General features: G+C 36.4%; 1 protein-coding gene across 7 annotated transcripts in view; it reads left to right on the top strand.

Annotated features, from left to right (window-relative positions):
- Positions 1 to 24847, top strand: part of CNTRL (centriolin) — a 79789-nt gene that overhangs the window by 15073 nt on the left and 39869 nt on the right. For 2 of the 7 annotated variants that reach the window (XM_070597016.1, XM_070597017.1), the window contains exons 5-14: positions 912 to 1053; positions 2937 to 3123; positions 6057 to 6250; positions 10074 to 10130; positions 12028 to 12147; positions 13055 to 13283; positions 14948 to 15057; positions 17581 to 17775; positions 22456 to 22609; positions 23616 to 23836. In XM_070597016.1, the coding sequence (XP_070453117.1) occupies positions 912 to 1053; positions 2937 to 3123; positions 6057 to 6250; positions 10074 to 10130; positions 12028 to 12147; positions 13055 to 13283; positions 14948 to 15057; positions 17581 to 17775; positions 22456 to 22609; positions 23616 to 23836 (1609 nt within the window). Of the gene's footprint in view, positions 1 to 911; positions 1054 to 2936; positions 3124 to 6056; positions 6251 to 10073; positions 10131 to 12027; positions 12148 to 13054; positions 13284 to 14947; positions 15058 to 17580; positions 17776 to 20624; positions 20828 to 22455; positions 22610 to 23615; positions 23837 to 24847 lie in introns of those variants that run through there. The other 5 variants (XM_070597020.1, XM_070597021.1, XM_070597018.1 and 2 more) reach the window with 3 other exon arrangements.

The raw sequence follows: 24847 nt of genomic DNA on the forward strand, positions 1-24847 counted from the left end.
TGGTTAAGTTTGCGCACTCTGCTTCAGCGGCCCAGGGTTTCGCCCGTTTGGATCCTGGGCGTGGACATGGCACCACTCATCAGGCCATCTTGAGGCGGCGTCCCATATAGCACAACCAGAGGCACTCACAAATAGAATATACAACTGTGTGCTGGGGGGCTTTGTGGAGAAGAAGAAAAAAAAGATTGGCAACAGATGTTAGCGCAGGTGCCAATCTTTAAAAAATTAAATAAATGACCCTGATGAAAATAATTTCAACAAAATAAAAATAAAAAATAAAGAAGCTTGGAAATACTTGCCCAGTATAGAAAATTGACCAAGGAATTAGATTGGAATCAACTTTGGAAAGTATTTTATCAGTGAAAATTCATCAATATGTGTGATAAATCTTTTATTAATTTGAATATTCTGATTAAAATGTTTATGTTCGTAAGTATGATATCCTTTTGAGGGGATCCACTAGCTCAAAATGGCAGCCATATCCTGCTGGCATAGCTAATGTTTTGGTAATAAGGTAATAATTAAGGGCATCTTCTCATGTACAGGGCTGTAGCACATAGCACAGTGTGTGCTGTTGAGTTTTCCAGCTCTCCCCTGGCTGTCTGCTAGTACTCTTCACAGTGGTTAGTGACAATGCCATGGACAGACTCTTCTTTTCTGTGTTGTAGATCATAAAGTCTGATAGTAAGATAGGTGGGATTCACAGGTAGAGTAATGAAGAGTTTGCCAGAGCTGTTCTGGTAAATTTATTTTTAGCCATTTGTTTTTTGGTTCCCATTTATGAAAAGGCTTGGCAAATTACAACTATGAAAAGTAACCCTGCATAAAACCAAGGCTGTTTGTTCTGAAAATGCAATTGAGGGACTCTTTAATTGTACTTACTAAGTTCGATTTTACCTTTTGGTTTCCAGCAAAATTGAAGGCATAGAAAATATGTATAATCTGCAAAAGCTAAACCTTGCAGGAAATGAAATTGAACATATTCCAGTATGGTTAGGGAAGAAGTTAAAATGTTTGCGAGTCCTCAATCTGAAAGGCAACAGGATATCGTCGGTAAGTTATTCAAAGTAGCAAGAATTTTTTCAAACTTTTGGACTTATTGAAAAAAGATTAAAATATAAGTTTTTAAAAAGTGGAATTTCTTCTTTTAAGGTCCTTGATCCTTTACCAAATATCGAATTCGTGTATAACCTAGGATTCTCTGCGGTCATTAAATATAGGCAGTCCTGGTTTTGCATGGTTCCATGGTGACTGAGGGGGACCTCTTGGCATTTGCACATCTGTCATTTCATTTGAGCTCAGAACACTGTTGTTAGGAGACAGTGCAGGGATTATTTTTATAATACTATGAGTCAGGTACCATAGTCTGATTCCAAGTAAAGTCTCCAAGAGGTTAAGTCTCTTACCCAAGGTCACACAACTTGTTTCCAAATCCAGGTCACTGAATGCCTAGAACAGAGTTCTTTTTTCAAACTTATGATTTAATCTTGATTCTAGAGTTAGGTGTTGTAGGAGGTTAATCACTAGTTTGTTATAGTAAGGCAGCTATGTTATCATGGTTCATATATCTGATAATGTATATTTTTCTCTGGAGTACAGTTTCTGAGTTTCATACGATTTATACAGTTAGATGTTCAAAAAGTATTGCTAAGTAAAAACATTAATGTATTTAAATATGTATTCAAATTTTAACGATCATGCCATAGTAATTTAAAGGACATCAGTCTTAGAATAGAAAATAAAAGATGTGACTTCTAGTATGGGTCTGGACTTGCCTTTTGTGACCTTGGAGAATCCCTTCATCTCTCCAAAATTCACTGTTTAAAGTGGAGAAAACAATCCCTCCCCACCTCCTTTACAGGTGCTGTGGGATTCAGATGAAATGATAGATGTGAAAATACTTTAAAAACTTTAAAACGCTAAATAACTCTAAGATTGTATTCCTTAAATCTTCACCGTGGAAGCTAATAATAATAATAAGCAGCATTTGTTTAATGCCGTGTGTTAACAGTGTCCCTGCTGTCTTATTTCATCTTCGTAGAGATCTGGTAAAGTGACTCTCTAGTATTTCACGGTGACAGCCTGAGAGCCTCAGAGCCCCCACCATGCTGCACAGCGTCACCTTGGAGCTCTTGGGGTTTATGTGGTGATGGGAAGAGGGAGCCATGAATCTAAAATTTGCCACAAATATTCTTCCAAGTAGCAGTCCTTAGATATACTCAGCATCAGCTGATGTTAACAGGAAAATCAGTCAATAAATATTTATTATTATTTCTCATTTTGTGTGACTTTCTCATCCCAGTTCCTATTTGACATTGGCATCAGTAAGAGTGATGCATGTTCACCTGGGAGGGATTTATTTGTACTAGCTATTAGCAGTAGTGTTTCTCAGCCTTTTAAAATCTTTCTTTGGATAAATGTAAAAATCTCACTTCAAAACTGTAAGTAGCTCTGCATATCCTTATTTCTTTTAACTATCAATTATAACTGTTATCTGAAGATTTACTAAAATCTTTTTCTATAGCCATTTATATTTCAATTTGTTTAATCAGTATAATGAAAAGACAATAGGTTTAAAGTTACACAGACTTGAATTCAAATCCTGTTTCATTCACTTGTAAGCTCTGAGCTTTGGGGAAGTCACCTAACTTCTTTGAACCTCAGTTTCTTCATCTGTAAAATTAAGATGATACTTATATCATAGGTTGTTGTGAGGAGTCACTAATGAAATGCTATATGGAAAATGCTTAGTGCTGCCCTGATACACTACACTCCAATACTCCCTTTCTATTCCTCCCCTCACACCTACTTTTGGGTAATGGGTTTCATGAATAGGTTCCTTGCCATGTTAATAGCAATTTCCTTGAATATTACTTCCTTTAGATGTGTTTATGATTTTTAAATTATACCAATAATAACATTTCATATCATTTCAGCTCCAAGATGTAAGCAAGTTGAAACCACTTCAAGATTTGACTTCTCTGATCCTAGTTGAAAATCCAGTTGTGACCCTTCCTCATTACCTTCAGTTTACCATTTTTCACCTTCGATCACTGGAAAGTTTGGAAGGTCAGCCAGTAACCACTCAGGACAGACAGGAAGCTTTTGAGAGATTCAGTTTAGGTAAGGTGACATTTTTAAAAAACTAAATTTGAGTGGGAGAAGAATTTATTTTCAGAAGTTATTCAGAGAAATATATTCTATTATAAACTTTATAATGCTATTAAAATTAGCATGGAAAGTGGCACCATAAATCGGTTAATTCAACAAATATTCTTTGAGCATGTGCTCTGAGTTGGACACTGTATCTGGCACTAAGGATACAGTGGTGAGCAAGACATGGTACTGGCCTTTGTGTAGCTTATGTTTTAGTGGAGAAGACAGACAAAAAGCAAGTAAACCCAGAAAAAGTAACAGAGGAGAACCCCCATTTTGGTAAAGTGGTATAAAGGAATGTCTCTCTGAGGAAGTGACATTTAAGCTGAAGGCAGAGGCAAGAGAGGATTAGCCATGTGAACAAAGGCATCAGGGGGAGGGAGCGACTTGTACTTCGAAGTTGGAAAGACCCTGGTGAGAAGGAACTGAAAGAAAAACAGTATGACTAGAGGGTAACTCAAGAAGAAGTTTGGAGAGATGGGGAGGGGCAAGATGGCACAGGGCCTTGGGGTTTGGCTTTTATTCCAGGTGCAGTGGAAAGCCCTTGGCAATTTTTAAGCAAGAGTAGGACGTGATCCGGTTTATCTGTTGAGAAGATTATTTTTGATGCAGGATGGAGAATGATTTGGAACAGGGCAAAGTGGAGATAAAGGGACATGTTAGGAGGCTATCGCAGTAATCTAGGCTAGAATTGTTGGTGGCCTGTATCTGGGTGGTGGATGTAGAATAGACAGATCAGTTTTGGAGGAGAATCAGCAGCACTTTCTCATGGATAATGCCCAGGCTTCTGGCTTGTGTAAGTGGTTGGATGGTGATAGTGTTTATAAAATGAGAGAACTCAGAATGCTGAGTTTGAATGTTTGTGAGAAAACCAAGAAGAGAGTCAGAAATGTGAGTCTAGAGTTCAAAGAGACCTGTACTAGAAATATAAATTTTGGAGTCATCAGCATAAAAATGGTATTTAATTCTACCAGAATCGATTAGCTCACTTGGGCAGGCATTGGGATGAGCTAGAAGGGGAACTAGCCAAGGAAACTGAGAAAGAGGGGCCAGCAAGATAGGAGAACACCAGGAAATAATGGGTTGCAAAAACCCAGAGATGATTTCAAGAGAGGAAGTGGTCAGCTATGTTGAATGTTGCTGAGACATGAAGTAGTAAGATGAGCACAGAGAGGTGCTTTACATTGGCAGTATTTGATGATGATCTTGACAAGAGTGGCTAAGGAGTCGTTGACACAAATGCTGGATTACAGATTGAATAGTGAATAAGAGGGAGACATTTGGATGAAGATTTGAAATTTCCTCCCACAATTTCTCTCCCCTAGTACCTAATAAATGAGTTTAAAAAAAAGTTTAAAAGTGAAAAAAAAAATTCACCAATAGCTTTCAGACCAGGAAATGGGCAGAAGAGATTGCAGTAAACCTCAGAGCTAGTAATTAAAGAAACAGGATATTGAAGAACTAAGTGGAGAGACAAATCATGGCTCAATTCTTTTGGTACTTGAGAAGACAAGTAGATGAGATCAAAGAAAGAGAGGAAAGATTGTCTCTTGATAAGAGGGGTGGGACACTTTCTCCAACAGAAGGGAGAGAAGATATGTGCAGCTGTGGGTAATTTTGTTGCTTTGGTGGTAGGAAAATGAAGAAGTTCCCACTGGTGTTTTTTCAATTAAATATGAAGTCATCAGCTGAGAAAAAATAGGAGTATGGGAGGTTTAAAGAGAAAGAGGAAGGTATGAAATAGCCATTTGTAAAGGCTTAGGAAATGAGCCTGTATGTTCAACCATTTGGAATTGATGTTGGTACATTTTGACTTATAAAAATGCAATTTCATGTGGTTTGATCCAATACTTGAGAAATATGGTGAATTTTTATTAGTTTGGGATCCACCTACCTCAACATTTGTTACCCTGAAGTTTATGTTTTGGAATCCTTAAAAATATAAATAATGCAAAGAAAAGTCATCATATAAATATACTATTGGGAGAAATGTTTAAACTGCTTATGATTCATTCATGACTTTGAATATTAATTAGGAGCCTTTAAATATGCTGAGCTCTTGGGATCCATTGGTGAGCCAGATAGAGGCAGTTTCTGCTTTCGCTAAAGTAGATAAGACGACAGCCAAGCTATTTGATCATATTTTACAACTCTGTGTGTGATGAGGGCCACAGCAGAGGTGCAGGGTGGCGTGAGAGCATCCCCGAGAAGCATCTAACCTGGGGAAAGGGTAGAGTCAGGGCAGGCTTCTCAAAACGTTTTTTAAGACTAAGACCTGGAGGATGCAAAATAGGCCAGTGGGAGATGGAGGAAGACAGTTCCAGGCAGATGGTGTGACTGAAAGCCTGCAGATGAGAAGAGGCATCACAGATCTGAAGAAGTGGAATCATTGCAGAAAGGCTGCAGTGGGGTGTGCTTGAAAAAGGCTGGAGAGGGAGTTTGGGACTAAATCACGAAGAGCTATGTCAGTTCTTCATGTAAGCTTTTTGGATCCTATCCTAAGCATAATAGGAAGCCTTGAAAGGATTTTTAAGATAACACAGTATTTTGCAAATACGCTTGCAGCATTGTTTGAAGTGTAATTACTAATATCAAATAAAATATTGCATGTCTTTGTAGGAGACCTGGGAAAAACCTCATTTATCACACACTAATTGAACACTTGGAAGTGTTATCTTTTAAAATTGTTATCCAACAGATAATGCCTTCTTTACCTCTTACTATAAATCACTTTCTAGCTCAAGGTAGTCTTTTTTTCCAAACCTATAGTGAATAATTTTAAAAGTGGAATTGTATTTATACAATTCTAAGACTTCTTTTGCTCTTATTTGAGAAATATTCTTAGCTTTCTTCAAGTAGAACATACAATGATCAATACACTATTAAATTTGTATCGGCAGAAGAGGTAGAAAGACTGGAAAGAGACCTGGAAAAGAAGATGATGGAAACTGAAGAGCTTAGGAGCAAACAAACCAGATTCCTCGAGGAAATTAAAAATCAAGATAGATTGAACAAATCCTTAAAAGAGGAGGCCATGTTACAAAAACAGAGCTGTGAGCAGCTAGAGAGTAACCTAAACACGAAAAATGAATTGGTAAGTCCGTATTTTACATTGCTTTGACTATATTCTCTTGAAATAGAGAATTCTTTGTCCTTGGGTCTAAGAATGCAACTTCCTAACCATAGAATGGAGAAGATGTGGTTTAACAGAAACATGTGCAATAGGTTTTACAAGTTGCAGTTGACTGTGCACTGTATGGTGTGGCTGCCCAAAAGTCGAGTGCTGCCTTGGGCTGCATTATGTGACGTAGAGGATCCAGAACAAAGGAGGAAGGTGAAGCTCCGTGCTATGAGGAGCTGGTCAGACTGCCCCTACATGTGTGTATTTTTTTAACAACAACATTGTTTTTGAGATTGTACAATGGCAAAAACTTTTAGAAGGCAATTTGGCAAAATTATTCAAATTTAAATGGACATACCCTATGTCCTGTATCTTGGAAATATTCTGTGTAATATTTATATTATATTTCCATTATTTATTATTCTATAATAGTTGTAATATATAATATTTCAAATAGTATATTCTGTAGAAATGGTAGCAAGAATGCATGAGGATATTACATATGTGTGCATACATATACATATATATAAGTACACATACATACATATGTATACAAGGACATTCACTACAATATTGTTTACATTAGTGACATATTGAGAATAACTAAGATGTCCCTCAGTGGATATCCATGTGGTAGAATAAGCATGTTACTCTTAAAATGAGTTAGAGCTGTATGTGCTGATGTGGAAGGATATCTAACACATATTGCTATGTGGAAAAAAGCAAGCCGTTAAATAGGATATCAAATATGACCCTATATAGAAGGATAATATATAATAGTATAAGCATGTGTAGGGGAAGATGGTAGAATATATACCAAACTCTTAACAGTAGTTGTTTCTGAGGAGTAGAATTATAAAGCACTTTCAAGTTGCCATTTATGCGTATCCATAATGTTTAAATTTTATATAATTTGGGTTTATGGTTGAAATAGGTAGAAAAGATGTTTTAAAAGAGAAGGGTTTAGACAGACTAGATGGCATGTGATCAGAAGGTGCCTAACTCAGAGGCTCCAAAGGTCTTGAGACCATATCCTATGAGGAATGTCCAAAACAACCGGAGTGTCCAGGCTGGAGAAGAGGAGACCCAGTGAGCTGTGACGTCTGCCTTCAGATAGGCAAAGGACCATTTCATGGAAGAGGAGCTAGAGTTACTGACTAAGGTCCCATGAGATAAAATTAAGAAATGGTAAATAGTTTTATAGGAAAGCAGTTTTTCATTTAGTAATAAAGAAGAAATTTCTAATAGCTGTCCTGAGATAAAATGTGATAATTCTGGAATGTGTTTGCTTTCACAAGAACAGACATATACTCAGGGTTTGACATTAGACATTAGGCAGGGAGATGGACTAAATGACGTAAAAGGCCTTTTCAACCCAGAGAATCTGATTTCGTAAAATTATTACACTGTTTTCCCTAAAGGAAAAAATAGCTATTGGTACCTTCCTCTTTTTTTTCCTTTTAACACTTCTTTTTCTGATCAATGCATAACTTAAATAATTATATTTCTCATATAACTAAGAATCCTAGATACAGTTATCTTTTTTTTTTTGCATCCCTCTTTCAAGATTAGCATTCTGGCTTAATTACTTAATTTGTTGACAAACATTCTGCTTAAGCACTTACCTTTTTAGCAAGAAAGAAACTTCCCTCCTCTGTGTAGAAAGGAAAATTGGTACTTGAAATCTGAATACTTAACTACCTTCTTCTTGAGCTCTTCTTTGCCTGAGAAAAAAGGTAATTTATACTAAGTGGACATGATGAAAGACAGGGCTCTTCCCCAGCTCTATTAGTCAAATATTCAGAGCATTTGTGGGTTCCTTTGTATTTGAAGTTAGTTTTCAGGTATGTCAGCTGTATTCTGAAGGCGTACTATTTAGCAGTGAGCTCTGTGCCATCACTTACTATTTGTATTTTAAATACAAAAATAAAAAACAGTATTTACTATGCTATCACTTGACATTTGTGAACATTTAATAAATTGTCTTGAGTTATTGATCTTTTTTGTAATATAGAATCCATCTTTTATTACTAAGATAAAAGAACTTTATAATTTCTATATGCTGATTCCCTGGTGCATGTTAGTTAACCCATTGAAAACCTTGGAAAAATGTGTGTTTTATGATTTTGCACTATCCCCAAGTCATGGATTATTATAGTTGCCTAGTTTTCTCTTTTATTTATAATATTTTTGATATATTTGAGCTTTGAATAAATGTTTTGTAAATTGTCAGTAGTTTTTGCTGGGCTTTTTTTCTGTAACTGTTTTTGGTTAGAAGACAGATTGTGCTTTTCTTTGGTTCATTATGTTATTTTTATCATCAACTGTTTGAAAATATATTTATCTACAAAGTTAATGTATGTTTATTTTAACAAATTCAGACAACATAAATTTATACAGTAGAAAATGATCTCACTCTTCCCCTCCCCCATTCCCTGGATGTTAATACATATCCTTTTTGTTTTCTATGCTTATACAATATATATGTAATTACATAGTGTATACATACATATATACTATGTAATTACATATATATATACCTTTGAATATTTTTGTGATTATAAAAAAGAATTTTGCTACATATTTTTTAAAATTCTGCATCTTATTTTTACAAAAGTGTATCACAGACAGCTCTCCAAGTTAAAAAAAAATACGCATGCACACACTTGCGCACACACATATATACACACACATAAATCTTCCTTATCTTTTTCAAAGTCTACTTTGTGTTCCATTATATGGATCCTTCATAATTTATTTAGCCTACTGTTATTGCTGACTATTTAGGTTGCTTGCACTTTTTCGTTATTAAAAATAATACTGCAGAGAAAATCTTTGTGTGTCTATATATCTTATGCATTTATACTAGTAATTTCTTAGTATAAATCACTGCAAGTGGAATTACTGTGTAATTTGCATTTTAAATTAATGCACCCTTCCAAAAGCTTGTTAACTGCTTTACAATTCTACAGCAGTGAGTACAAGAGCCCAATTCTCCACTTCATTTTATTATTTTGAACTTGTGAATAGGATAGAAAAAAACATGGAATCTCATTGCTTTAATTTCACATTTCTTTAGTTGTTGGAGAGTTGAGTATTACATATGTATATATTAGCTATTTTGTATTTCCTCTTTAAATTTCTTCTTTTAATTCATATTGTTTTACCTGTTCTTTTATTATTCTAAAGGACTATTCTATGTTTAAAAAAGGAATTCTGGGTTTTGTTCTCAGAGCGTACATTTGAAAAACATTTTCCATTATCTTATGCAGAGTGTATGGTGATAATATCATCTACAGTTGTATATGTTTTCCAGTTTCCTAAAGTAATTCTTCATATAGTAGGTAGATTAACCTATAAAAGAAATGTAGTAACATTGATGGCCATTTAAACTGTAGTTGTCCCCCTCTCTTCTACCAACAAATATTGACTTTACCTTTAATATTAATGTAACTCTTTGTCTTTTTGCAAGTTATTTAACTCCTCTTCTTCAGTTTCCTCATTTTTAAAATAAGAATGATTTACCTGTCCTGACAGCCTCACATAGTTGTGAGGACTTAATGAGGTAATGAATGTAAAAATAATTTGAAATGAATCAAGCTAAGTAGTGGAAGGTGGTAAGTTTGTAACTCATGGTTAGAATGATGATAAAATGTGTCCACGTAAGAATAATGCAGGTGCTAGTAGTAGTGTCTTCCTAAGGTAAGTTGTCAGCAGAGAGCCGCTCACATTGTTACAGCCTCGCTCTCTACAGTTCTCCAGGTGATGGTGTCTGTTTGCTTCTTTCCCCTTTTAGCCTTTGTCTTGGTTTCTTGCAGACCGTTTTCTGCCGATTCTTTATTCTTCCTTAAAGGTAGTTCCTTCAGGGCCGAATGGCACACTGTGTGTTTCATGGTTTGCATGATAACTTGTATTAATATGCTTATGTACATTTTAAGTTTTGAAACTGGCTTGCCTTCTCGAGAAATGTGCTTGTGTGTTTATGTACAATTTTTTTAATGGATGTGTACATAGGAGAGTGAATTTGAATGTGGGGGAGAGAATTTGTATCATTTTTCCTATTGGTAAATATGTTAACTGCAGTCAGCTCTTGATTATCCACAGCTTATACCGTAGCTGGCCTACTTTCCAGGTCCGCTGACTCCTAATTTGCTCCTTTATATATTTCCGCAATGAACATTTATTGATTGCTTACTATATGCTAAGCCTAGTGCTATAAAAGACACAAAGTGACTTTAAGATGCACAGAGTATTTATGATTATTTGCGCAGAGACCAGTCCGTGCATTCTCCATGATTCCAGTCACATTTGCCTTTGTTTGGCCCTACTGCCAATGATCTTTGGGGAGAGAAGCCCAGGATCAGTTGATATTGTTGGTGTGAGTTGCATTCTTGAGAATCGGGGACTTTTTAAGAGCACTCAGTGACTGCGTCAATATGAGTACTATGTGGATGCCCTGCAGCAGGACATTGAAGGCAGCACAGTACAGTAGACAGAGTTGGATTTGAATGCAAGAGACTTGGTATTGAACTCTGTCTCTTCTACTGCCAGCTGTGCAGTTGGGCAAGTTATTTAACCTCTCTGTGCAGCTTTTATCATCTCTTAGGGTAGTTCTGAAGATTCGCTGAGACAGCACATGTAAGGTGCTTAGCCCACTGTCTGGCATACAGTGAGCACTTGATCAAGATTACCTGTTATCCAGGTTAGCATTGCTTCCACTTTGGCGGATAATCAGGAGGTGACTGTAAGCTAAATCATGCACGACTTTGATTTCCTGGGCCTTGTAAAATGTTCATGTTAGTTTATGTTTTGTTCTCTTCAGTTTGCATTTTTATATTAATGAAGTTTTTCTGCATGTTTTTTGTCTGGTATCTACTATCAGACGCTGGCCAAAAAAAAGCCTAAAATCACTTTGTAGACCTTTGAAATGAACTCAGAGGATTGGTTTAGTAGAGATGGGGCTGCTACTGGTAGTTAATTTTAGCCTCTGCCACTAATCTAATATGTAACTTTTGACAAGTCAATTTACCAATCTAGGATTCAATTTCTTTATTTATACATTCAGAGACTTAGATTGGATGATTTCTTCTAGCTCCAAAAAGAAGTTGTAATTATAGTAGAAATACTTTATTAAAAATTTAAGGTTACTTATTTAGATCTGATTGAGCTTATTCACATCCCTTATCCTCTATTACAAAGAATAATGTTCTGAACACTTAAAACTGGGAAGGCATTAGCCACAATACTACAGCAACAACAGTACAGCAATTAAAACCAACTTCTTAATTCCATCCTTCTCATTCTTCCTTCTGATTCCTTTGTAATTAATGTAAAATATCATTCTTATCCACAATTTGAAGCTATCATTAAAATCGCAGAGTAAGTTAAATAAATTAGTGCTAATTATTGGGAAATCAGGAAGCAGGTACTTAGTGTACTACTTACTTAAAAATAATTGATACAGAGTTATTTTCACTTTTGGATAAGCAAATTTAACTGGTTTTTAACATCTTTATTCATTATATCCTGAAATAGCATATAAACTTCAAAGGTCTTTTATGTGATCCCTTTGATAATTTCGTATTTCATTCTTTATAATACTTTAGAATTAAGGTAAAATGCTCTGAGTGTTGTGCTATTTGCTTTGGGGTTTAAAACAATCTACTTATTTGTTATGAGTAGAATTTGCCATTGTACTTTTATACTAACTTACTGATGCTATGTTGTTTCATATCAAATTGGGCTAATAGTTAAAACAGAAGACCATGGAACTAACACGAGCGTGTCAGAAACAGTATGAGCTGGAACAGGAATTGGCCTTTTATAAAATTGATGCTAAATTTGAGCCACTAAATTATTATCCATCAGAGGTGAGTTATTTTAATTTTTTAGTAATCCAAAGTTAAAGCCACCATAGAGTGGGGCAGGGGAGCCTGGACGATGGAGACATTCAAGGGATGTTGTCAATAACCACTCCACTTTCTTATTATGAGGGCATCAGCAGAGTAAATGTACTTTGGTTAAATCTGCAAATTATTTCTCTCAGTAAGTTAGAGCAGTGTCAAAAGAGGTTACAAGCCCCAGCAGGTTTTTGCCCACAGCCCTATCCATAATCTGAAGCAGCCTCCTAAGCCTCAGTTACCTTACTCAAGAGTGTGGTTGATCAGCTCCTTTAAATCTGAACTCCCAGAAAAAGTGTGCTGTCTGCTTTGGTGACCATGGAATAGTCATTTCCCTACGTTGTTTGTTCAGTAGTCAGTGGCTTCAGTATTAGTCACCCATTTACAAATGCCACTACAACAGAGGAATCGCTTAACTTCTAAGATCCAGTGATTCCAACCAATACCATATATTATTTAGTAAAAATTCAATTATTAATATTTATTAGACTGAGATTTTGCTTCTATATTGTCCAAGAAACCAAGATAAAACACCTAGATTTCTGACTTGAGAGATTAAGCAGTGCTAAAAATCACATAACTGTAGGCGGTTTGTTAATCAGCCAATCCAGTCAATCCAAACTCACTCGTCAAGGGTAGGAGGAGGAATCCTTTGAGATCATTTTTTATTCTAGTTCATTTTTGGTATAATAAGAATAAGATAAAAGAATGATGTATATTAGAAAAAAAAGAATGATATATATTTTTCAACTTCTAGGCCTGTAGGATTAACATGTAGGCAATTCTGTGATATGTTCTTCACTAATAAAGTGAATAATGTCACTTGTCTGCTGTGAAGTTGCTTATTAAACCATAAATCTGTTTATTTTGCCTTTAGTATGTTGAAATTGATAAAGCCCCAGATGAAAGCCCTTACATTGGCAAATCCAGATACAAGAGAAATATGTTCACCACAGAGAGTTACATTCTCGATAATGCCCAGCCAATAGAGATCAAGAAGATGGAGCCAGGCGAAGGGGAACAACTCAGAAGCGAACATGTGACCCTGAGAGCCCACACACCACTGGACATGCAACTGGAAGACAAAGAGAGAAAAATAAGTGCAGGTTAAAAAAAGTTACTTTAAATTCTTTAAAAATATAAAAAGATTCACTATATAGGCAAATTTTGTTTTATAATTCTTTTAATTAAACATGATGAAGGTATTTATTGTTGTTTACATGAAAAATCCAAACCAAAAGTAGTGATTCATTGAGCAGATTATTTTTTAATGATTCCTGTTACGGTTGAGAATGGGGTTTTTGACAGTAATTTGGTGGCACCTTGTCCAGGGGATCCAAGAATGCATAAATCTCGTCCTTCCAACAGGTCCTTCTCACCACTGGAGCTATACATTCAAAGGTATAATTAGTAATAAATGAAGCAAGTAAAGTACCATTTTTTGATTACTATGCATGTAGCCCAAACCTGAAGCAGTGCTTTGAATAAAGTGGATCAGTACACTCTCCTTAGGCTTGGACCTAAGGTGGCCTCTGACTCTTTCCAGCCTCTTTCATACTCCATGTCATCAACCTTCTTCCCTACCCCAAAAAACATCTAATTCAAGGGATCTTACCACCTCCTGGCAAGTCACAAAGAGGAAGAAGTCAATCCAAGAGGGCACTTAAGAGACCCTGTCAGGGACCATTCCCATGGCCACGAGGTTAAGTTTGCGTGCTCCACTTTGGCCGCCCAGGGTTTTGCTGGTTCGGATCCTGGGTGTGGACATGGCATCATTGATCAAGCCATGCTGAGGCGGTGTCCCACATAGCACAACCAGAAGGACCTACAACCAGAATATACAACTGTATACTGGCGGGCTTTGGGGAGAAGAAGAAGAAGAAAAAAAGAGAGGATTGGCAACAGATGTTAGCTCAGGTGCCAAAAAAAAAAAAAAAAGACCCTGTCAGTGACAAACTTTGAATCCACTTACCCACTCGGCTGCATTGATATGGAAGAAGGAAAAAGCACAGCTGAGTTCATGCATCCCGCTAGTAATCATGGCCCCATGGTGGGGCTCTCACCAATCAGATTAGCAGCTTATCTTCCCTTGGTTGGTAGCTAAATGGAAAACATATGGAAGACCAGTGGAGGTTGACTTGGAGAGGGGAGAAAAGAGACTCAGTGGTCCGTGTCTACATATACTGTATCCAAAGTTCTGGAGGGAAAAGCAAAAATGAATCAGATATATGTGTAGACTAGCTTCAGGGGCTCACGTTTTCTAGGAGGCAGGGAGGGAGGGAGGGACAGAGAGAAATTGAAAATTTGAGGGAGAAAGTAGTTGATCTGAGATTACCTCCAGCTGGGAGAGACTGTTCAGTAGTGAACTTCTTGATATTGAGTTCTCTCATAAAGCATTTATCTCTAGCACAGGTTTTTTTAAATAGCTTGAACTTAATTATAATTGGTAAGTGCATATTTACCAATAAAATCATTCTCTCAAGAGAGTCTCTTAGTATTAGGAATATCAAGGAAAGCCCATTTTATGTTAAGAATTTTACAAATTAAAGGGTCAATTATAGTTGTATAGCAAATCATGAAACGATTCTAGAGATTAAGAGAGAGGAAAATCATCATAAGAAATTACCTTTTTTTTTTCATCGCTGTGATCTATAATGACAGAATTTAATTGGGGAGGAGGAGGTTTTGCAAAGAAAGAAAATCTGGTAGAAATTTGAGAATTCAAGATTTTTCTTGTGTGTGTGTGTGTCCATGGTTTTTAAACTTGCAGCACAAACTCGACTGTCAAAACTGCATGATGAAATAGAAAAGGCAGAACAACAAATTGTAAGAGCTACTGAAGAATTTAAACAACTGGAAGAAGCTATACAACTTAAAAAAGTATGTAAAAGCAAAGCAGCAGTGCTAAGAGGAAGTGCAAACAATGGCATGTTTTCTTCTTTCATAACCATGTACAACAATTTGAAAATCAGTGCTGCCTCATTGTGGAGTAACGCATTTCAGAGTCAAATATCATTCTAGCATTTTCCAGTTATGTTTTCCTTCCACTCATTATGACATCCTGTTAGCATTTTATAAAGTTTGTAGAAATAAATTACTTACAATTTACGTAAAGAAACATATTCAGTCTACTCTATTATGAAAGTATATACTTTACCCAGGGAAGTTACTTTCTGATCTCTCTCGTCTAATTAAATTAAGCATTCCCCACTTTTAAGATCCTAGGACCTAGATTAAGAGCCAGAAGACATCTCTACTATACCATGAACATTATCAAACACAAGCAGCAAAAATGTAAATGATATAAATATAAAATACACTGCACAAAAAGATGGAAATGATAGACTCTCAGTAATTACCAATGTGTATCATGAAGAAGTAAGCAGTTTAAACCCATGGTATAATTGCAGAGGGAGAAAATTCAGAAAAGGAAGTATTTTGACATTTTAGTTTTTAGATATGTAAAAGGTTTAGTTATCTGCAACTTATAAAAATCGTTGTTTCAAAATTATGATGTAACTGCATTCATCACATAAGAATGTGACTTCCAAATTATAGATTCTTTTAAAAGACGCACTGTATCATTACTTTCAAATTATATAGTAACTAGAAATTGATTCAGGTTTATTGGAAGCTTGCCATATATGGCACTCGCTGACTGGGCTGGGCCCTGAGTAATGAACAAAACAGGTCTGTGTCCCCCACCTCGTGGACAGGCTTGTAAAGGAAACAGATGATAAACAAGTAAAAAAAGTAAAAAAATATATGGTTAAACATGTGTTGTTTAAAAAGATAGAAAAATAGAAAATGAGTAGAGAAAATAAAAAGGATATAATTTAGATTGTGGGGACCCACAGGAACCACTCTGAGGAGGTGACAATTAGTCTGAGACCCAAAGGATGAGAAGGATCCAGTGAGGCAGAGTTAGGTGAAAAAGTATTCCAGGCAGAGGCGACGGTGTGTGCGAGGGACGTCAGACAAAAGATTGCTCTGCAGAGTGAGGAGAGCGTAGTGAAAGATGAGGTTAAAGATCATGCCAGCTATCACAGGCCATTTGAAGGAGTTTGAATTTTATTCTGAACATAATAGGAAAACTTTGAAGGACTTTAGGTAGTAGAGTGGCTGATCCTGGTTGTATTTTTATAAGGTCATTCTAGCTACTACATGAAAGTGAAATGGGGTGAGGGAGATGCAAAGAATGGCAGTGCCTGCATCTGTTAGGCTATTGTTCAGTACAGACAAGAGATGACCGTGGTTTGGACTAGGAAGCTGGTGGTGAACATGGAGAGAAAGCAGACTGATTCCAGGTAAAATCTGGCAGTAGAACAGATAGGATGTAAAGATGAATTGAAAATGGGAGATGAGGTGGAGGGAGCTATCCAGAATGGTTTTAACAATTAAGAATGTTTTATAATAGTACTGGCCAAAGCATTGTGTACATAGATTGATAGATGTAAGTAATGTACGTAATTTTTAAATAAGTAGATGCTTACAAAGTGTGCTTGGAAAAAAATAGTTTTAAATGAGTAAGTATAAGCCTAAATTTTTTCATTATACTACTAATTTGCTTGACATGCCAATAACAAGGGTAAGTGGTATATAAAGTCAGCTACCATTAACACAGTCATGTACTGTATAATGATGTTTCAGTCGATGGACCGCATACATGATGGTGAGCCTATAAAATTAGTACAGCCTACGTGTGTAGTAAACTATACCACCTGGGTTTGTGTAACTACACTCTATGATGTTCGCACAACCACTAAATCACCTGACGATGCAAATCTCAGGGTGTATCTGGTCATTAAGCAATGCATGACTGTATTATGGTTATTATTATTACTATTAATTTACATGTTGCTTGTATTAGAATGACAACTTTATTTCTACCTTCTATTATTAGTTTTCATAAACTTTTATAAGATTTTCTACATGTAATAAACGTAAAAGTAGGGGCCAGCCCTGTGGCCAAGTGGTTAAGTTTGCACACACTGCTTCGGCAGCCCAGGGTTTCGCTGGTTCGGATCCTGGGTGCATGCGTAGCACTGCTCACAAGGCCATGATGAGGTGGCGTCCCACATGCCACAACTAGAAGGACCCGCAATTAAAATATACAACTATGTACTGGGAGGATTTGAGGAAGAAAAAAGCAAGAAAAAAAAAAGATTGGCAACAGTTGTTAGTTCAGGTGCCAATCTTTAAAAAACAAAACAAAACAAAATAAAAACAAAGAAGTATAAGATAAGAATGAAGTGCCTAGATAACTCCTACATTTTACTTTTATTTAAAAAACCTGATAGAGTGTAGAATACCCTTTTAAATTGTAGGGGTTGTCTTCTTTAAGTTTGTAAATCAGTGTTGCTGTCCTCTGTTAACTGTGTTTTGGGGTGTGGGGGGAATTAGATTTCAGAAGCAGAGAAAGACCTTCTTTTCAAGCAGTTGAGTAGTAAGATACAACTTCTAAATAAATTACGCCAAGAAGCTCTGGATCTAGAAATGCAGATGGAAAAGCAAAGGCAAGAAATTGCTGAAAAGCAGAAGGAGATCAAAGACCTGCAAATAGCCGTAGATAGCCTGGATTCCCAAGACACAAAACATGTAAGTAAATGAAGAGATTTTGGCTTGTTCTGTGGGCACTAGAATGTCATTCTATCTAGATATTACATCTCATTATTTTTAGTTTCAGAGTCCTTTCTGAAAGTCTCTTTTATTTTGATACACAAATTTGAGTGATAGATATGTTTATGTGTGTGTGTATATAATATGTGTGTACTGTCTATATAAATATATGTGTATTATGTATGTGTGTGTATATATATACACATACATATATGTAAAATATATGTGTGTGTATGTTTAAAACAAAGCAACCTAGGGCTTGAAGGAGGCAGCTTTCAGTAGGATGATGGATGCATGGTACACTCTTTTTTTTAAGCAGAATTTCATTATATTTTGAATCAGGAGAAACCTGCTCCAAGGTGCTCTCCAAACCTTTTGCTCTTTCTCTCTGTTTGGTGAGATGGGAAAGCTAGAGGGGTTCAGAGTCCTTTTCCTACCCTCCCTTAATCCTTTATGCAAATATTCCACTAAAGCTATTTGTCATCTCATTGTTTTGTCCTTAAAAAGGAGACATTTCTCTTGAGTATGTCTCCCTAAAATGTGGCCAGAGCTGGTCAGGCGGTTGGCTGATAGAGTTAGGTTCTTGTTTCTTTCTGTTTCTATGCTGAGAAGTCTTACTAATGGCTTATCTTTTAGCCAATATTTGTAAAATAGAAATAAAAATATTTCCTGCATATTTTACTGCTTTACTTTGAATAATAAGATTATTTTTTAAAAGAACTTTAAGATTTCTGTATTAAGAGAATTAGAATTTAACATGGTAAAGACAGTGTACTGTAATTGCTTTAAGTACTTGACAAGTTATTTAATTATCCCTGTGAACATTTTAGTAAAATGTCGTAGATACTTTTTTCAGGCCAGCTAATTTTGACACAGGGTAATCTTATCGTCACAGACATAAAGTCTTTTCTAACAAAAGCCTAAGACTTAGTATTAAAATTGAAACCAAAAGTGGTCTTGATTATTTTAAAGAATTTTTGTTACATGAAAAATGAGATTTAAAGTAATGTGTAATGTGGTCAGTAGCCACTCTTGGTGGTCTAGTGGCTAAAATTCCATGGCTGTCTCCACCAGGGCCCAGGTTTGTTTCCTGGTCAGAGAACCACACTACCCATCTGTTGTCTGTCATTTGTCATACTGGGCAGCTGCATGATGCTGTAATGCTGAAAGCTATGCCACAGATATTTCGAATACCAGCAGGGTCACCTATGGTGGTCACGTTTCAGCAGAGCTTCCAGACTAAGACAGACTAGGAAGAAGGACCTGGCTACCCTCTTCCGAAAAAATTGGCCATGAAAACCCTATGAATAGCAGCAGAGCATTATCTGATATAGCCCTGAAAGATAAGAGGATGGCGCAAAAAAGACCAGGAAGGGTTCCACCCTGCTGTATGCAGGGTCACTAGGAGTGGCAGTCGACTCAAGGCACTAACAACAAAAAATTTGGTCAGTAATGTCTGACTTTATTGCATTTATTTGTTCAAATATCTACCACTCCATGTAAGGCCCCTGTGGACAGGAACTGTCTCCCCAGGGGCCAGCTCTGTATGCATGAATACTTCCATCAAGGAAGGTAGGAAGGAACTGGCCTATAGGTACTACCCATGGCCTCTCTGCTGCCCCTTCCACTTCTGTGATCTGTGAGTCTGATTAGAACCTAGATTGTATGTTTGCTTTCAACAAACAACTGTAATATTCTTGACATACCAGGAGTCTAATAGCTCACTGGATTTCTGTAAAGAATTACACGTAGAAAGGAGTTAAAGGAGAAGTAGGAATGGCATACAAGTTTTGAAGGTAGTCGAAATCAATATGTGTTAGTAGAGATGAAACATATAAACCAGACTTAAGGTCCCTTTTTGGTATTGTTAAAACTAGTAAAGGTTAGTTCTTAAGGCTACAGTCTTAGTCTGGGCACCAAGGGACATCTCTTTTTAATTTGTTCATCTGGAGGGAGCATCTTTTCTAATGTGCACAAGGTCGTCTTATTGGCTAGTCTTAGGCACCCTATTTTAGCTTACAAAATGTGAACATTGTGGTAACAGAGAAATGATCAAGAGGGATCCCTGCATATTTTTCTGTAGATGTAGATAGACTTTTATTTAATTAACTTTTATTATCTAATGAGATGAAGGAACTTTCTGAATAGCAAATAGAATTTAAAAGTAAAAGCTCGAGAGATTAGAAAACAGTATATGACTCTGAGATACAATGGAAAACAAATGTATTAAGTGCCACTGATGTGTCTTGCATTGTGCTGGGTTTTTGCATATACTGGTAAGAGACTTTATTTTATCACATCCCCTATATGAGATTGGTGACCTTTTTTACAATTTGCAGGTGATGAAAATGTGATTGAGAAAGGTTAAATGATTTCCCAAAGTCACCCTTTTAGGAAGAGGCAGAGCCCATGCTTATGCTACCACAATGACCCTCTCCCCACAAAGGAATTAAAGTCTAAAGAGATTAATTATTTTTTTAAAATTAGCTCAGAATCAAGCTTAGTCAAGTTTTCAACAAACATAAGCATTTAACTAGGTTTCAAAAGGAAAAGGTACTATTTAAAAATCAGATTGCAGTTTAGTTATAACAAGTGCTCATAGCTAGAAGCACAGATATCCCAGGAGCACATATTATAAAGGCAGGTTGTATGGCTCTTCCTTATCTGGCAATGCCCCATGGAAGCAAAAGGTAGCTAACTGTGCTCTGGAGGGAATTAGCCTGTAGTAATCTGTTGCAAAGGTGGTGCGTGATTGGCCCTCGTGTGCTTCCTGTGTTGTGATTTAAAGCGTGGAAGGTGGGGCCTGCCTGCAGAGGCTACTCGTGATTGGACAGGCTGGGCTGCCGCTCACTTTTCGCCAGGAATGTGGTTTGAAGCCCTGGGAAGTTACAGAGGCTCCGAGGCACTTACAAAAATGTGGCTGTCAGAGAGGGAAGTGCGCGTGAATTTGAAGACAGCGTTAGAAAGCGTTCCGCCCACAATTTCCCTGTTCTCAACGGCTCACTTTTGACAGGATAAATTCTAAGTTAAGGTATGATCATTTTCTCTCTCTGTACAAAGGACATAAAAGGAAGAGGAGTCAGAGATGTAAGTTCCTGTTTTTACTGTAACTCTTTTGTGAGCTCCACTGTGGTGAAAATCGCAGAATCTACTTTTGCTCCCATGTGTTTAATGCAAATCATTGTCGTATTAAGCCAGTTTTTTTTATCCTGCATGTAAAGAGGTTTCAGTGGAATTTTTAATGGTGAATTTTAAAGATTTATTGATACAGATATGAGTGCAGGAGTTTTTAAATTCTTTCTTGAGCCATAAAAAGCCTAAATTTACTTAGAATTTAAGCTGTTATCTGCAGTTACCTTTTCAGAAAGATTTCAGATGGGTATTTTGGGAGAGTAGGGAGAAGAGTTTTGAAAATCCCATCAAGTTTTACCAGTAGTAAAATGAAAACCTTCCAGTCAAGCTACTAGTCATTTGTTCTTCGGAAATGAAGAGACTTGTCTTATCTTTGGAGGCAGCAGACGTGTGAAATTGAGAAGTGTTCTTTTATAATCAGATGGGTCTTAGACTTGAGAACCTTGGAGTTCTTTGTTCAGATTGTAATGTAGTAGTTTGTCTTGATTTATTTTCTGTTCCTTTGATCCTGCGGGGGCCAACTAGAGCCATGAGTGTGCGATAGGAAGAGCGAAGGTTCTCTGGGGAATTCTTGTGTCTCCATGTGAACAGCTGCCCAAGGAGACCTGGGCAAGTCGTTTGATGGATCTGAGATTCCGTTTTCTCATGTGTAAAAGGAAGAGTTAGACTAGATCATTGGGTCTCAGCTTTTTACCCCAGCACACCTGAGAAATACAGTCCAATCCGTTCGGTTAACTGTAGCTCCCTAATGCAGTGACTGGCAGGGTGTGAGAGTGTGGGTGGGTGTGTGAAAGCTCTCTTTTCCACCAGGGGCGTGTGTAGTGGTTGAGGGGTGTGCCTCCAGAGGGCCCTCCATCTTGAGAAGCACTGGGCTAAATGGTCTTTGAGGTCTCTTTCAACTCCCAGTTTATTGAACTTACAAGCAAAATGTTTCTTTGTAATAGGAAGTGAAAATAAGCTTAAATTCTAAGTAAGTGTTTATTTCATGTCTCTGTTTTTCTCCTACAAAACCTTTTTTTAAGTACATTTAATGTCGTTTTTCTGGATTTAAAAGTATTATCTATTATAAAACTTTTTTAAATATAAAAAACTCATAGAAAAGAAAAAATCTCCTGTAATCCTTCTACCTGGGTATAATCCTTGTCAACATTTTGGAATACAGTCATTTTCTACAGATATATGTATTTATAATCAACTTTTTGGAGACCTTTTTTAAAAGACATATTTTAATACAATGCAAAAAGCACTGAACTTGGCTACATTTATACTAGATGTGCCCTTGGAGAAATCCCTTAACCTCCCTATCCTCAATTTGTTCATCTGTAAAATGGAGAGGATTCCCACATCAAGTTATCGTGAGGTTTAAATGAAAACTCATGTGAAAACACCACAGGGCCTGACACAAAATGGATGCAAATTGTTACAGTTTATTTTTCATTCTTCCTTAGAAATGGTGTCAAGGATTATTATTTTTTAAAGAGTTTAAAGAATTTAGGATTTTGTAGATTTTCTTTTTTTTCATTTCAGTGCCATATGAAGGCTCAGAAAAGGGGTAAAGAACAACAACTTGACATTATGAACAAGAAATACAAACAACTTGAAAGCCGTTTGGATGAGGTACTTTCTAGAATTGCTAAAGAAACTGAAGAGATTAAGGACCTTGAACAACAGCTTACTGAAGGTGAGAATTTAAGTATGATTTAAGGTCAATCAGTTTCAGTATCACTAAAAGACAAACGACAGCCAGTCAGGCATTAATCTAGATATTAGCTGAATATCCTTCAACTGTTAGTACAGTATTTGCTATGGAAATATTTGCAGAGTAATCAAAAATGTTTAATAAAATTAAAAAATTATTTTATTTTTGTTGATTTCCTAGTGAGTCAGGTCATCCGTTCAATAGGCAAGAATTCAATACATGAACATCATAAACTCTGGCATGTGATTGTCTTCTTTTAAGATATAAAATCCTTTCAGGAGCAAAGAGCCCGTTGACATCAGGCCCTCAGTGTCTAGTTATAACGGGAGTGTAGAAAGAATTTTAGGATCTGCTTTTGCAGTGCAAATTTAAATTGTGACATTGCCTTAGTAGTGGAAGAGAAGACAATAGGCTGTAGTGGTGAGAGCCTTGGCTTAGTGTAAAAAGATCCCAGTCCTTCTTTTGCCATTATCGACTGTGTGACCTGGGACAAGTTACTCCTATCACCATTGTTAGTTGTCAGGAAGATTAAATGAGATAGTGTTCCCAAAGTGCCTGGCACTTGGTAGATCCGCAATATGTGGTTTGGTTTTTTTAAGTCTTCAGGTTACGTGTTTACGCTGCCAGTCTTGGATTAGTCTAATATGTTGAGTTTTATGTATCTAGCAGCAAGAACTCAGTTTTGCTGCACATATTTCGTTATTTTATTTGGAAATTACTGCTTTAAACTTTTTACAGCATAAGTTAAGCATTTTATAAGCAATGTCCCTGAATATACTATTTTTATTGTATACCTGCTTAATTCTCTTGTATGAGAATTATATTCTGAAATTATATCTTGAGAAATAAGACAGTAGAAATAATTGAAAGCTTGAAATTTCATTCTTAGTAACAAATAGCTAAGGAGACTAAATGCAGTAATTATTTCTATGTCTTGAAAGTGTTTTCTTATATGCATTATCGCCTTCTCTTTTTCCGTCTTGCTTAGGCCAGATAGCAGCAAATGAAGCCCTGAAGAAAGAGTTAGAAGGTGTCATCAGTGGGTTGCAAGAATACCTGGGGACTGTCAAAGGCCAGGCAGCTCAGGCGCAGAATGAGTGCAGAAAGCTACAGGACGAGAAAGAGACACTGTTGCAGAGATTGACCGAGGTCGAACAGGAGCGGGACCAACTCGAAATAGTTGCTTTAGATGCAGAAAATATGAGGAAGGTATGGTTTGTGTTTTCCTGCCTGCTTTCCTTGGCCTCAGAAGTAGATGATGTCCAAATTAAGTTAGTTAAGGAAGTTAGCAGTAGTATTGTGGCCATTTAGCTTTTGTTTTGTTTTTTTCCTTTAGTTGTGATATACTTGGAATCATTATTTTTCCTTTACTGTGAAAGGAAGATTGTTTTAGCTGAGTTTCTATCCCTGTGTTTCTATCACTTATCAAGTGACTCTAAGGAATATGAAATTGTAGCTATTACAAATGCTGTATTAAATGTTCATATTTTATTATTTATGCCCCCAAATTAAGCAGAACATAATTTTTCTTATTACTTCATAATTTTAACATTGTTTTACAGATAACAAGACAGATACAGTATTGTAAACTATACCCTTCACTTCCCGAGTTGTTACCATTTCTTTGGAGATTTCAGTTGCTTTGTTTTAGTTGTTTGGCAAACTTTATCATGCATGAGAACCCAGGTTCCCAAACCTTGTCCTCAGGAGGGCTGGCTCTGGAAATTTGAATTAATGTATTTTAATATTATGAAATTTCTCATGCATATAAAAATGTCGAAAATAGTATTTAACACCGTGTACTTACAACTCGGCTTAAGACATAAAACATTGCAGATACATTTGAAACGTTCTGTGTACCCCCTCCAGAGGCAACAAAATCCTGAATATGGCTATTATTTCTCTGCATCTCTCTTGTTTTGTTATGTATGTATCCATCTATAAGCATTAGGTAGTATTGTTTTACATAATTTTAAGATTTATATAAAAAGTATCATGGTGTACATATTCTTTGGTCATTTCTTTCTTCCTTCATATTTATGTTTTTGAGAATTAGTCACATTGATACGTGTAGCTCTACTTTATTTTCGTTGATGTATGTAGCATCCCATTGTGTGTACATATCACACACTTAGTGCTTATTCGTTCTTCTCTTAGGGGCCATCTAGGTGGTTTCCAGTCTTTTGCTATTACAATGTTGAGAGTAACATTCTTGCACAC

The sequence above is a fragment of the Equus przewalskii genome, chromosome 26 (assembly GCF_037783145.1).
Source record: "Equus przewalskii isolate Varuska chromosome 26, EquPr2, whole genome shotgun sequence".
NCBI lineage: Eukaryota > Metazoa > Chordata > Mammalia > Perissodactyla > Equidae > Equus > Equus przewalskii.